Source organism: Filicampus tigris, chromosome 6 (genome assembly GCF_054856515.1).
Source record: "Filicampus tigris isolate MCC_2025a chromosome 6, RoL_Ftig_1.0, whole genome shotgun sequence".
NCBI lineage: Eukaryota > Metazoa > Chordata > Actinopteri > Syngnathiformes > Syngnathidae > Filicampus > Filicampus tigris.
In genome coordinates this window covers 12,615,862-12,630,615 of record NC_141222.1, presented here as the reverse complement: position 1 = coordinate 12,630,615, position 14,754 = coordinate 12,615,862, and the positions used below count along the sequence as shown (strand labels likewise).

The following is a 14,754-nucleotide window of genomic DNA, read 5'->3' as shown; positions in this document are numbered from 1 at the left end:
TTCACTTTTCAAGTTTTATTAAACACATTAACATCAACATTATTGAAAAAAAAATCACAAAGTTTGCAATTTTAAATAAATTAGATTCAAATGCCTGACTGTATTTGTGAATAAACATAGAAATCACAATATCAACCTAAGGCATGTATATTGCAGGTTTATCACTGTGCTGTTGCCACTGCAGCAGCATCAGTGTCATCCTATGAAATGTGTACTACCAATTTAGACTTGCTGGTCTCCAGTCTGGTCCGCTGGTTTCAACACCTGGCACACAGGGAGCGTTTACATTTCATCTATTTTCAAGTAAGACTACAAGCGCTCACAGTTCTTTATTTATTTATTTATTTATTTATTTTTAAGGCAGTGCAGTTATTGGGCTCAGGTTGAACTGATGATGGACCGGAGACTTCAGGCAAGAGGTAGGAAGGGTGAATAAAGATGGCTCAAAGTTTTTGGTGTTGAAGGAAGTGGCAATGTCATTGGCAAAAAAAGAAGCAGTCTCTGGGATACAGGGAGTGGCGGGTTCAGGTGTGGCTGCATGAGCAGGCGCTGTCGAAAGGACCTCAGACTCAAACTGCAGCAGCTGACCCATGAAACTAAAGTTGGGTGAGATAACAGCACGGCGCTGCTTGATGATATCGAATGCCGCATCCAGTCTCAGCTGCTGGGTTCTCATGATGTAGGCCATGCAGATGGTGGGGGAGCGAGAGATGCCCGCTTCACAGTGGACGAGGACCTTTCCCCCAGATTGCTTTACGTGATCTGGACACAGGACAAAAGGCCAACGAGTCAATCATTGGACAAGGATGTGCGATTTTCTTCAAACAGGTTACATAATATTAAAAATCATACTTAACAGTGCAATCGCAATGGGACATTCAAATGGACAACTATGAATACTGTAACAGCGTATAGAAAATTATAATCACATTTGAAGGAACTTTGAAGAAATACCCTGCTATTTACTCCTACTCTGTAATTATATAGTATACCACAGCTACGTATGCATCATCGGCATAGAACCTTCGCAGGGGCCACGTTTTGTATATTTTTATTATCTTTAAACTATGTCATTTGCACACACTTGTGGAGGTTCTGTAACACAGCTGCATGGAATTTCAGTCCTCCTAAACCATTTCCATTGTGGGGGTGATGGGTGGTACCTACTATGGCACAGTGAAGCGTGCACTTAACTATATAGTACATCATTTTTGCTCATTCCCGGGAGGGGGTTCTCTTTTGAAACACATACAGTATAATACGCAAATTAAAGGTCCAATGTTTTCCGCTATTTTATACATAACCTAGGTCAAATTGAGTCAGTCATCTGTGCGGTTTGTCGTTTGCTTGCACTAGCCTTGAAAGGAAGGAAAGGAAGCGCCTGGAAAAACGAGCAAATTTAATTTCGGTGTTGTTGTGACATTCATCACTCATTATTCAAAAGCAACGCAGTCACACGTACACACACATTGGTCAATTCCTTATGGCGGCTGCGAGGTTGTGCAGTATCACCATGGTAGTGGATTTTAAAAAAGAAATTAAGTATGTATAACTGAGAACAGCCTGAAACCGTGGCTTCGTGGCTGCCCAGTCTGCCTCAGGGTGCTGCCGGGTGTGTTGCCATGGAGGCGAAAAAAAAGGAAGAAAAATTTTCCTCCAGGGCGATCAGACTAGCGTGCTGCCGTGGCCGCCTCAGAGTGCACCGTGGTCGGCCACAATGCTTTCCATTTCAGTCAACGCAATGAATGGCCACAAAACACCCACATATCGGCAACTAACCAATCAGAGGCAAGCTGTTTTCCATATCACATTAACGGGAACAGCGGCCCTATCGGAGCAAAGGTTATTTACATGTTGAATATTTTTTATGATTCATGACAAAACGGCTCATTCCAAATCGCTTATTTCTGGAAAAAAATGAAAATAGCTTGAAAACGGGGTCCTGCTCATTCCCAAAACAAATTATCTTACAAACCCGATACGACATGAAAGATTATTTTAAAAAATTGAAAATGTAAAAATTAAATTTGTGGCTTGGAGACTTCCTTAAGTTAACTTAAAGGTCATCTTAATCAGCTCCAGTGAGCCGCTTGCCTTGATAGATGTTTTCATGGCCGTGCTAGTAGTGTCGTGATGGGCTTAGCCAGTTATTTTCAGTCAGAAGGTCAATAATATTTATTTTTAGACCCTAAACTACAGGTGGGAAGCTTACAGCTCAAAGAACCTGAGTCAGCCTGCCATACCACAGTTAATCCAGAGATGCTCATAAAATATAATAATAAGCATTTATTGTTCTATAAATTCAGTAAGGCCAGAAATAGCACTGAATAGGAAAAAGGTTATCCACTCATGTCCTAACCCGTCAATCATCTTCACTTAATTGTAATAACTCGGGAGCTTAGTAAATGAATTTTAGAGCCCCTGCATGCTACATGTAGGTTAAACCTGCTCCTGGTACAATTATCTGCCTTATGTAATGGGGACTAAATGTAGGCTGCATCCTCAAACAATACACAATAGCAAAAATAGCAGCCAACCAATACTGGGCAGACCAGTAGCTCCCGCCTAAGCTTTGTCCTTGCTTATGCCTGTCTATAAATATCCACCAACACATTGTGTGCGCCGTTTGCTGCTGCTGTTATGATCCTTCATCGCTCTCCCACACACTCTCTTCTCCACAGGCTGCTGCCCTCAGGCCCACCTGTGAGCAACCAACCGCTGTCGAGGTGTGTCACCCGTCATTCAACCTCCCCTGCCTGCCCGTTACTGCTTAGCCCCTTGTCACACTGACTGCATGACCACACCCACTGGAGATTAGACCTGGTAGGTGATGACAACACGGCTTCTTCAAGATAAGAACCATGGAGGGCGTCCACTCCTCCGCAAATCCTGAATGGAAGAGACTGTTTGGATGCGTTGGTGGAGGCTTGAGGGCAGGTGATCAAGCTAAACTGATTACCACTGGGTTTCTTATAGCCCTCTGTTTGTGAATGGCAGCAGGCAAGCACAGTGGGGGTTTATTTGAGGCTGACGAAGATACCTTTTAAAAATAAACACCTATGCATAGGAGTTGCCTAAGTCAGGCAGAATATTTTCCAAGATCTCTAATCTGCAACTATAAATATACAGGTGGTGTTATTCTGGGGAAAAATCTATCCTTGGGATGGTTGCGTATATCTCGCTTGCCAAATAGTCTGGCTGAGCACACTATTATGAGCAGGGTGTCAAGACAAAAAATAAACATGTGGAATTAGGATTCAGAAATAAACCGTCAGGTGGAAGCCCCAGGAAACTGGTTTGGACGCCCATTTTAAAAGGTTTATAAACTCACCGATAAATTCTATTGCCTCTTGGAAATGGGAGCTGATGTCTGCCATGTGGTTGTCTTCCACCGGGATCCATTTGTAATTGTAGTGGCCTTTGGTGGGCTGCATGTCTCTGCGTGACACGTTGAGCAAGGCAGTGATGTGAAGGTCAGTGAGATAGTCCTGCCTGGAGGCGTGGTAGGCACTACCGAGGTAGAGGAAAGGCAGGATCTCCACAGGTTTACCCTGAAAGTGAGAAATCGGGGGGGGGCGACCAGATGTGAGTCAAGATAAGTGGGCCCAATATACAACAAGGTGTGATGTCGGCCCCTATGGGACAGCCATATACATCGAATGAAAAACTTGTCAACCTGGAGCAAATGCTTGTCTGTCATTTAAAAGACCTGATAGAAGGTTTAACGGTGGTCCAGTAAAGTTTGTTTCACTACAGTAAAGGGAATCCTAGTGAGGCTTTCCAGCATGGGGTGTCAAGTGGGAATGGCAGAAACTGTGACTTCATAGCAGTGAGTCATCGTACGAATGAACTAAAGCACTGTGCCATTTGGTGAAAATGAGACTTCAGAAAGAGCCTCGAGGCAATGCCATGACGTCACGAGTCTGTTTAAGCAACAGATGCAACTGCCCATTTTTGAGTAGCGACGCGGCATAATTCAGACAATTAGATGCATGGTGACGTCTGTGCCATAAATAGTGTGGAACAACGTAACATGATCAACCAGGCCTTTGATTTTTTTTTTTTTGGGGTGGGGTCGGTGGTGCGGGGGAGGGGGAGGGGCGTCGTTTGAAAATTCCAGTCATTGGAAATGCTACGTGAAAAAAAACATTTCTTACCAGAAGTAGCAATACATTACTGTTTTCCCACATTGCGTTAAAGTAGCTGAGCAATACTGCTTTATAAAATACAACATTCAACAACTACTGCTATTTTAAAAAAAAATAAAAAAAAACATCACACCGGTCCATTAATTTTCTGTAGTGTTTGCTTTCATTATTTTGCGGGTAAGGTGTGACTTGCTGATTTAGGGTGAGGTTACACCCTGGATTGGTTGCCAGCAAAAAAACATCATTTTAATTGTGCAAGTAATCACTTCAACCGCTTATGTTTCGGTATCACACAATCGATATTTGAGATGTTGGTACACTCAAGAAAGGTCATGGATGAAAGGGTGTTCTTCTCTTTATGGCCTGCTCCCTTTCTGAGCCCCATATAGGTCACACAATATCAGAGCAGTGTATATTTGTGTACAGTAGATATGTTCAGTACGCCAAATATAAACCACAGGCATGTTATATTATGCTGTTTAGATGTCATGATAGATGATAAAAGATGGATGTTGGTTGATGATGTGCTTCCCTCACCTGATCATAATCTGGTTTGTGGTGACCAAACTTCTCACTGCTGGCTCTTTTCTCGCTTTCAGTTCCGCTCTGCTCGATGCTTTTCACTTCAGTGCAAAGTTCAGGGTATTGAGAGTGGAAGTTCTCATATCCTCCTATGAAAATGAGTGGTAGAGAAGGGGACATAAAGACCTGTTGTGACTTTAAAATAATCAACACACGAATAAACACACCTTGTGAAACCGCAGAGTTTATGAAACAGGTTTAGCGCCCGGATTATAAACTGATTATAAGAGCCCCATTAATTACTGGAGTCCGCTAATCCTTTTCACTTCCACAGGATGTAAAGGCGACAGACGGAAATTGAGGTGTTTTAACACATGATCACAAACCCAGCCAATTATTTAGATTACATTGTTAGTTGTTTTTCTTGCCCTTCATTTGTTTCTTGCCACAAAGAGTCGGTTTCAATGTGTTCATATTTGTCAGCACTGACTCATCGGCTCCGTTGACGCATAATAATGTAGTCTACTTACAAGACAAACGTGATATGTAAAGAATTTAAGGTGGAATACAGTAGGTTTTAAAAGGCCTCAAACTAATAAAAACAGCATACATTGTTTTAACAGGCCACAAACGAGGTAAAACAGATAGCTACGTTTGAAAAATGTCATTACAATGACTATTTTTGGTTTATGAATTAGATTTTGTTGTACGTTTTGTACAACGGGAAATGAGTCATTTTCAAGGGAAAAAGGTCATGTGCCGATGGCTTGTGTATCAAGACATTGGCATCAATGACATCTCCATGACTGCTTGTGCTTCCCTATGAAATAGACGATTGACTATTGTCCAGTGCCCGTGTCGTTGACAAAAGCAAACTATCTTTAGTGTTCTTTTTTTTTTACCGACCCCCAACCCACCACCATCACCAAAAAAAAAACACAAAAGAACAAAAACCCCACACACACTTTTTTTTTTTAAATAAAAAAATTGTTTGTTACCTTTTAAGAAGCAGATGTTGGCCCCGCTGGCCACATGCGTCAGGGTGTTTATTACTATTTGTGCTACGCTGTCCTTCTTCAGCTTCTGCCAGTGGGACGTCCGGTCGTCCAGCGCTACCACGACCGATATGCTCCCCTCCCGGAGCCGGAGGAGAGATCTCTCGTCCGGAATAACAAATTGCAGAGGCACCGGTCCTCCGCGCGACCTGCGGACTACCACGGAGTTGAGATTGACGTTGACGGAGCCTTTGATGCTGGAGTTCGTAAATGACAAATAAGGTCGACAGTCCACAATAAGGCAGCTCCCGTGCTCCTTCTTGATGATCTTCCGCAAGTGGCGGCAGTCGATGCTGGACACTTTCATTTTTGTTATTTATTATTGCCCAAAGAATGCGAGTGGATTCCTGAATAAGAGTGGCTGCGGGCGAACGATGAGCCCAGCGCGCCTCAGTGCCTACATTGCCTCCAAGGGGATTCCGGCCGAGTCTTTTTCTACTGAATGGGACTTCGGCGCGCGTGACGTCACGAGCCATATATGGACAGCGGTAAGGCGTGGTCGCAGCCAAAGTCAAAACCTCCAGGATGACGGCAGCTGCGTAATCCCGCCCTCTATGTGACGTGACATGGCGATTGATTAACTCTTACTCATCTCATGTCCTTTTCTCACCAGCTTCCAGTATCACTTTCGAGAATCATTGCTGTCATATTAGCTCATCAAAACAGACAATGTTGAAAGAACTACAAATAAGCACAAAACCGTTCATTATTTCAATAGTGAATCATAAGCAAAGCATGTATGCGCACACATGGGATTTGTTTCTAGTTGCTGGTGTGACCCTAGCACTAGATGTACACAAAACACATGTGCAACACATAAGGATATGACATTTAGGCTACACAATATAAGACTCCGGTCCTCGAGGGCCACTATCATCCTTTAGATGTCCCTCCTCCAACCTACCTGATTTGAATGATCAGGATCGCTATCAGGCTTCAGAAGAGCTTGCTGATGATCTGATCATTTGAGGAGGTGTTGGAGGTCGGAAACATATAAAAGAGGGATAGTGGCCCTCGAGGGCCGGAGTTTGACACCTGTGGCTGAGAGAGATTGTGCAACAAGAAATGGTCAAAGATGCCTCTTTCTGTATTCTCCTATCTTGTGAAACATTATAGGGGATTAGGTGCTATTTTGTGTTTTCCTTTTTTTTTCTTCCCCCCCCTTTATTTTAAAGAGGTGTTGTACAAAGTGTAAACACCAGGGTTGCTAATAATCGTGGCACACTTGATTTGATGTAAAATAATTATTTCTTCATGTGGTATTTTTCCCCAGCTGACTAAATGCGCTTGAATTAAAGGTTGAATTTTCCTCTTTTTGTCATTTAGGTCCTACTATATTTAGGGGAAAAAAACAGAATGTATTTGAAGCTAAAGAACACATCTTTACCACTAACCAGGGGTGCCAGTAATTATTGAAGGCAGTGTAATGTACCAAATTTACAAAGGTGCTACTGCTCAATTTTGATCAGTGGTGGTCTGTGCTTGTGGTACCTGGGCCTTGAGTCAGGACATACCTGATTTACTACCACCACTATCGCATTACAATCAATCAGTACTATACAAAAGCACAATAAAATACAGCACATTCATAATCTGTAGCACTTCAGAACCAAGATTTAATAGCTTGATAAACACATAAAATATTTCAATAAAATACATCATACTCATTAAGATGCTGAAATTATTTAATGTGTGCAGATCACTAGGGGTGGAATGGTTCACAAAACCCATATCTCAGTTTTGTGGGTCCGATTCATTATTCATAAATAAATATAGTTATAGTATGTATGTATATATATATATATATATGTATATATATATATATACATATATAAATAAAGACAACGCGGTGGATAGACGGACTGTGGAAGTGTACCCTGGTTGTAGGTGGAAGACAAATTTTTACTAAATTGCCCAGCTCTGAGTATATGGATTATCATTTACATAAACACTTGCCAATATTAACTATTCACATAGCTCAGTTATTTAACAGAATACAAGCAAATCAAATTTGACTGGGGATTTATTAGCTTGAAAAACGTTTAGCTTTCAGTCAAGGCTATTGTTTTTCCTAATCGGCCATGGTGTGATATAGGAGACTTCCCCCGAGAGCTCAGCGGCTTGACAAGTCGCTGACAGAGACAAACACTAACTTCCGCTCAGGCCCATGTATAGCCAAATGAACCTGCCTTATATCCTTTGGCATGTAAGCCTAAGCCGTCAAATGAATTAACAGGTTTAAATGTCACACTGTGTGCACTCACATGACATGCAATCAATCCCTGGGCTCAGGGCTTGCCTGTGTTTGGGTCATGTATGCATGCTGTGTGTTTGCCTTTACACACTGGATGGGACTAACACTGAACTTTTTACCACTTGGGGTCACACCACTTTTCTTTCTTTTTTTTTTTTTTACCTGTCACTGTAAGACAGGTACATATTTTGATTAAGTGGAGTAGCACTTCCAAAGTGGAATATACTTAAATCAACCCAAACATATTTTTTTCAAGAATATGCTCCCAGGAGGCCCACTAGTTGAAACACAGCATTCTGTTTAATATTGCATTTGTGGAATATGAGTTAAGCAGATAAAATCCACCCCTTTTTAGCCATCTAATGGGGTGGCCATTTTGTCACTTCTGTCTACTGAAAATGACATCACAACTACTCAGGGCTCAGGTAACGACCAATCAGGGCTCAGCTTCAGAAAACAGGTAATCCGAGATAGCTAAAACGAGTGGATTAACTCTTATTCCACAAACGCAATATTTATCAGAATTCTTTGTTTCAACTAGTGGGCTTGCATTGAACATATTCTTGGAAAAAATATGTTAATATATAATATTTAATTATTTTCATTGCTTGTATTGTACTGAGCTGCCAAAACCCTTTTCTACATTACTTTGGGTTCCATATCTTGTTCTTTGGTTATCATTACACTTTTAGAGCTCTTTTTTATAGTCAGTATACCTGTGCCATTGCACAAATGCCGGTGTATCCTGATTTTCGTATCAGCCCATGTTTGCTAATTTGGCAGACCGGTCTGTGCCATGCTAGGGGTTGCAGTGGAGTGAGGGTGTGTCCTTGGAAATGTGTCTAAATTTACATCTGCTCAAACCACATCAAAATATTCGGGCAGCTGGTCTAACAAGATTTTGATAAATTTGATTGCGGCACAGGCAGACAGATTCGGAGCTCCGCAGATTAGTGTGGTGGATGTTAGATATATTTCATTCATAAATATGTGAACGGCTGGCACGAAGCCCTCTAAATCCTTGTATTTTAGTTATTAAATCATACCACGTATGGCACAGCTATTTTGGGAGGGGCATGGGGGCTAGGCTCGGTCTCCAGGTGCGCACTTCAGGGCACAGATGCTTCCACCATGTCGAGACTCGAGTGTGTGACTAGCACGCCACATTTGAAGCGAATGAAAGGAGCGGCTTTGATTGGCCGTGATTTAAGTTTTTCTGTGAGAGGTAGGGCTGTGCAGCTCACAGTTGCAGAGCCCTCCCTCTCGCAGAGCTGCCTGCCTGTGCTCGTCTGTGAAATTACCAACTTCGGGTGTATTCTGCCTCCACACAGAGATACGCCATGCACCACGCTGGATTTCCACAGGTCACAAAAATAGAACCCTTACTCTTTTCATTCAGAAATAGGCTACCCTTCTGTGATGGCATCAGAAAAGCACACAAAAAAAGGCAAAGCATCTTTTTGATACTGACTGAGTTGAAGTCACATGAGATTTCGTGATGTCCTACATGACAATTGTTTGCCGTTTTTGTTTGCTCCGCACTATACAACGCTACAAAAATGAAATGCACAGTAAATTTCGCTTATATCGAAAACTCAATGAATGCTAAATTCCATTCAGACATTCAACAAAGTCTGTTGAACACATTTGTAAGTTATGCAAATTCATTCATTCATTCAATGGTAACTAGTTTATAATTAAATATGAATGCCGGAAAATGTGAATTCATGAAATGACTTTGAATTAGTGTGTTGTGTAGTGTAAGTACTGTGTACATAACAGGAAGCAATAGGTCCATTGGACAAATGAATTTTACCATATAAGTGTGGGATGTTGTGTTTTGTCTGCACTGTCATATTACACGTCCAGACGCAATCACGTTGTGACAGACATCAGGCGAATATCCTGGTCATCCTGGCATCACGCAGCAGTGAGTGGGCTCTTCTTGAGGGAACCGAACGAATGAACGAGTGAGTGAATGTGGGATGGTGCTGTGCATGTTTGGTGTGGGGTTGGATGGAGGGAAAGATGTCTGGAAGGCTGAGGCTAAGCGGACCAGCAGGCAGCATGCCATATGGTCCAGTCTAATCTGCGTTTGTGACATCACGGCTGATGAGTGCGCCGAGGCCCACCATCCGTTTCCGAGCCCTCATTTCATTACGGGGTTTGCTGGTGTCAGCTGTAAATAACAACAGTGGTACCGTGTGAGCCAGACAAACACACCGTGTCTTCTGCTTGCCTTTATGAAAGCCTTCTCCTTTTTTCTCCCTCTCCGCTGGTTTCCACATGAGTAGTCTAAGCTCCTATGCATGAACAGGACTTCTTGCAGCTATGTTATTTTTCCTCTCAGATGACTTACTCCATATTTCATGACTTTCCCATAATTGTACAGTGACGTAATGAATAGTCGGACGCCCATGTATTTAATCTGTCTTTTGTCTGTAGTCCGTCTTTAGTCTATTTTTCGCGGCGAGGCTTCGAATGCTACGGCGAGAGTGGTGAGGAACAATTGTGAGTTGTTGTTGTTTGGGGGACAGATTTGAGTGAGGGACCAGAATGTGAAGAGGCTTCCATGGCCCAGGGACTCATTCTGAGTCACTCTTTTGAAGGCGATAAACGAATCGTGATTTTTTAGTAAAATGCCCAGCTCTGTTACGTACAAAGGGGCAATGCCAGCTATTAGCCTGGCATGCATATCGCTGCATTGTTAGTCATTTTTGCAGCCGGCATGCGAGTAACTTGCTATGGCGACATCGAACAAAAAGAGACAAAGCCATAAATCAAACAACAAGTTTGAACAGGAATCATTTCGACAAAGTTGTCGAATGTACGCTCCTGACGATGTGAATGTGGCAACATTAACAAAGACCTTTGAGTACCTAAAATATGTGAGGTGCTGTGTTAATTCAAGCAATTTACTATAAATCCCGTTTTCAGCCCAGTTCCATTGTGTTCATATAAAGACTTTTTTTCCCCTTCTCAAATGTACTGTACAATCCAGTATCGGAGTAGTGGTGTTTTTGTTGGAGAGGTACAAACTTTGTGTTCTAGCCAAATGTACTTCATGCAAATGCTGTAAGATCTTTCATTTTCATAACTGACAATGCTGGTTCGAGAAGCTAGCGGTATGGTATGTGACTGCGTCATGTCACTTCCTGTCCAGATAGTCCCTTTTTCCATGTGACTTATAAAAAGCACCCAAACACAATAGGCCCACCCCCTCCTCAGCGACACAGGTGTTTCCTGGTTTGCAGCCATGTCCCAATAAGGCCGTGTGACTCATTTCAGTCACATGACCTGACCACAGTTGGCACCCAAAACACCAGTTTCAAAATATGATCGTTTCAAAACTTTTATCAGACACAGCTAAGAACAGATATCTGGCTACGATTGAGTGTAAAATAAAATCAATTCAAAATGAACGATATGCACTAATGGCCTTATGAAATTGTTAGTGTACACTGACATTCCAGCACAAAGTGAAGAAATTATTATAATGCTAATGCTCTCATCTATAGCCTACATACATAATATGTACTGTAGGTATAGTAAATAAAATGTGTGACCCCCTCACAGATGATACGCCAAGCAGATTTTATGGTCAATTGAGAAAATGTGTTGTATAGTGATGGCAAAAGTAATTTCGGGACATTGACTGTATTTTCTGGAAAGCAAAAAGATGTTCAAAAGAATACCCTGTTGCCAGATTCAGAATCCAACAGGAATGTTTGGCATTCATGAGTTCAAGTCATGATCTGAAGGCACATATGACACATGCTGCACACAAACACTCAGCCACATACGCACATGCTTCAAAGGCTTGAGTCACTCCCCAGTCCCACCCACTCTGCTCCGTTGGATGACTCCTTGCGACGAGCCAATCTTTAGACAAGACGGACGAGGGCAGAGAAATAATATAAACACAAGTAAATGCAGTAGAAGTAAGCACACCCTGTGGCTGAACTTCATTACTGTCTCACAAAAAGTCACTCGAAGTGAAATTTCGGTTGATAAAAATAGTTCAGGCCTCGGGATGTGACACATTTCGGTTGTTTGTGCGCCACAGGAACGACTGTTGTGGGATTTCACAGAGGAATTCCAAGCACTGTCATTGCATTCTCCCACTTGGTGACGGTTCCACACACAATGTTTGTGTCAAGTGTAACTGTACATGTAATTGGATAGTTTGAGGTCTATTGTAACGCTTGTCTTCATTATAATTTTTACATATGTGAACCCTCACATACTCGCAGGTTTTTACATTTTTTTAATATTTAGCTTTTTTTGTTGTTTTTATTTTGAATATTTATCAGCTTGTTTTGGAGAATGTTCTGGGTTTAAATCCAAATCCAATGCATTTCAATGGCCATCAATTATACTTGGATTTTTGCTATTCACGGGCCGTCCCGCTCTCTATCCCCCACAAATAGCGGGGCCCAATGTACATAAATCAACAATTATTTACACACACTGAGTGACATCACAACTAACCAGAAGTCCTGCTATAGTGACATCTATTTTTTCCACAGATAGATTAGCCGTCACTAAAAAGCCAGTGGGTATGCAGGAAGATGGTATCAAGGAAGCCACAAAGAGAATACATGAATACTTTCGATACCTTATGTTATGTTATGTTTTGCACGTTCTATAACATAATTTTGGAACATTTGAGATCCCTAAAGTTGAGCTTTGTGAATGGAGTTTTATTTATTGCACTCCTGTGTATCAGGAACAGTTCATGCACTTTTCAATCATGACACTTAAGTTAAAACTTTGGAAACACATGCCTCAGTTTTAAAAAAATATATATACTCAAGTATCGGGATCCATATCGATTTGGGACAAAGGTGTGTCGTCCCAGCCCTAATCTGTACAGTATATAACCATAAGTATAATGGATGTAGCTTGTCATACATTACACAAGGAAAATTACAGTAAGCACTTTTTTTTTCTATCCAAAAGGACCTCTGCTCTATATTTCTCTGCACCATCGACATTATGGCTCCTCTTGCACTAAATCCGTTCACCCAGCCTCTTCCTGTTCCGACAGGATGTTGGATTAGAACATTAGACAGTGAGAGGATCACTGGCAAATATCACATGAACACAGTGTGTAAAATACACTCTACCTTTTCCAAAGCAAACCGCATTGCAACTCTTTTCCAAAGTTCAACCTTTCACAATGAAAATAAAAATGCACATGTACACTATGTCACTGCAGTGGTTCACAGTAAAGACTGAGGAAGGAAGTCAGAGACTACAGTACAAACAGTGTACACAAAGGAAACTGGGCAGGAATTATGCTTTAAGAATAGAATTAATACCAATGAACGCGTGTGTGATTTGTGAAGCACGCAATATGTTGACACTTATCAGAAGCCAACGCAAATTTGTGCACCCAACAATAATAAATGCACCTCTGCTTACCTTTTGGCTTTGACAGTTTGTCCACCGTGGCTTGAAAGTGGAGGCTCTTTGCTTGGACTACCTTCCAAGTCATGGGCAGAGAAACTCAGTTTAGGGGCTGTTATTATGTAGTTTAGCAATTCAGAAGTTGCATTCGCACAGGTGTAGTTTTGGGAAACAGGCATCTTATAAAATGTTTACTTGGCTTTGTAATTTCACCCTTGATCTGTGGACAGACCCACCAGAGACCCATCTATTTGCATACAAATGACACTCTAAAATACCTTATAGTCATCAATGTTCTATACCGTGTGTCTTCAAACGGGTCAGAGGTGAGCAGCAAACTCAATCTCACAGGGCTGGGCATTCCGTCTATGTGACGGACCGGTCCGTCTATCCGTCAATGATGGACGCCCATTTTGCTGAAAAATGTTAAAATAGACGACGGACTAAGCATAGTCGGAAGCCCATGTATTTAATCCCTCTTTTGTCTGTTAGTCCTTTAGTCTATTTTTCGCAGTGAGGCTTCAACGGCCGCGCTGAGCTCGACGAGGAACAATAGTGAGTTGTTGTTGCTTTGGGGACAGATTTGAATGAAGGTTCAGGCCGTGAACAGGCTTCCAAAGCGCTGTGAGTCACTATTTCTGTTTGAATATCATCCAGCAGGGCGTGGGAGGGTGCTAGTGAAAGTTTAGTCGGAATCACAGACGGGCACCCGTTTAAAATTAGAGGCGGGTTCTATTCCCCCCAACCCCAAAAAATAGGCGAATGATGGACGACGGAAGGGTACCCACGCTGCAGACGGATGACGAATAACGGACGCTCAATTTGTGGTAATATGTCCAGCTCTGCTGTCTCGACTGACAACGAGTGAGAGGCGGGGTACACCCTGGTCAGCCAATCGAAGTGTGCATATAGATAATATTAGTCACAGATTAAAAAGTGATTTCTATGATAGCCTATAATACTTGTCCTTCAAGAGTAGAACAAACATTAAAGGGACAAATATACACAGGCCTTACAATACAGTACAAGTATATACAAATATAACTGAATTATTCTGAGCATTAATACTGAGCTAGAGTAAGCGTGTCATTGGCTGTGTTCGGAATCATTCACTCATTCCCTTCTCTCTAATCAATATACAGTACAAGGATTTTTATGTAATTATCTCTATAGTTCACTTGACAATTCAATGAAAAATAATGTTCAAACACTATTTACCTGCTGATAATTAGGTCATGCAAATATTCAAACATTACCGTAGAAACAGAAAATCATTTTTCTTTATCTTCTGTATTTTCCTAGTGACCATCGGTCTTTCACTACTTGATAACACTCCTACCACATTCGATTGTTCGATACATTG

The 14,754-nt window shown here is 41.8% G+C and overlaps 1 protein-coding gene across 1 annotated transcript; it reads right to left on the bottom strand.

The window, feature by feature from the left end:
- On the bottom strand, positions 1-6,536 carry dusp5 (dual specificity phosphatase 5). Its single transcript, XM_086034195.1, has 4 exons — positions 5,669-6,536; positions 4,686-4,819; positions 3,332-3,551; positions 1-762 (listed from the first exon to the last, which is right to left on the bottom strand). The coding sequence occupies exons 1-4, from the start codon at positions 6,030-6,032 to the stop codon at positions 356-358; spliced, it is 1,125 nt and encodes a 374-aa protein (XP_085890321.1). The 5' UTR covers positions 6,033-6,536; the 3' UTR covers positions 1-355.
- Positions 6,537-14,754: the final 8,218 nt, after the last annotated feature.

Bases quoted from the DNA above. Each gene is read 5' to 3' on its own strand.
- dusp5 (XM_086034195.1), bottom strand. From the start codon at position 6,032: ATGAAAGTGTCCAGCATCGACTGCCGCCACTTGCGGAAGATCATCAAG. The intron at 3,552-4,685 runs GTGAGGGAAGCA...TCTCACTTTCAG, and splicing joins ACAAACCAGATTATGATCAG to GGTAAACCTGTGGAGATCCT. The intron at 763-3,331 runs GTGAGTTTATAA...TCCTGTGTCCAG, and splicing joins AGAGGCAATAGAATTTATCG to ATCACGTAAAGCAATCTGGG.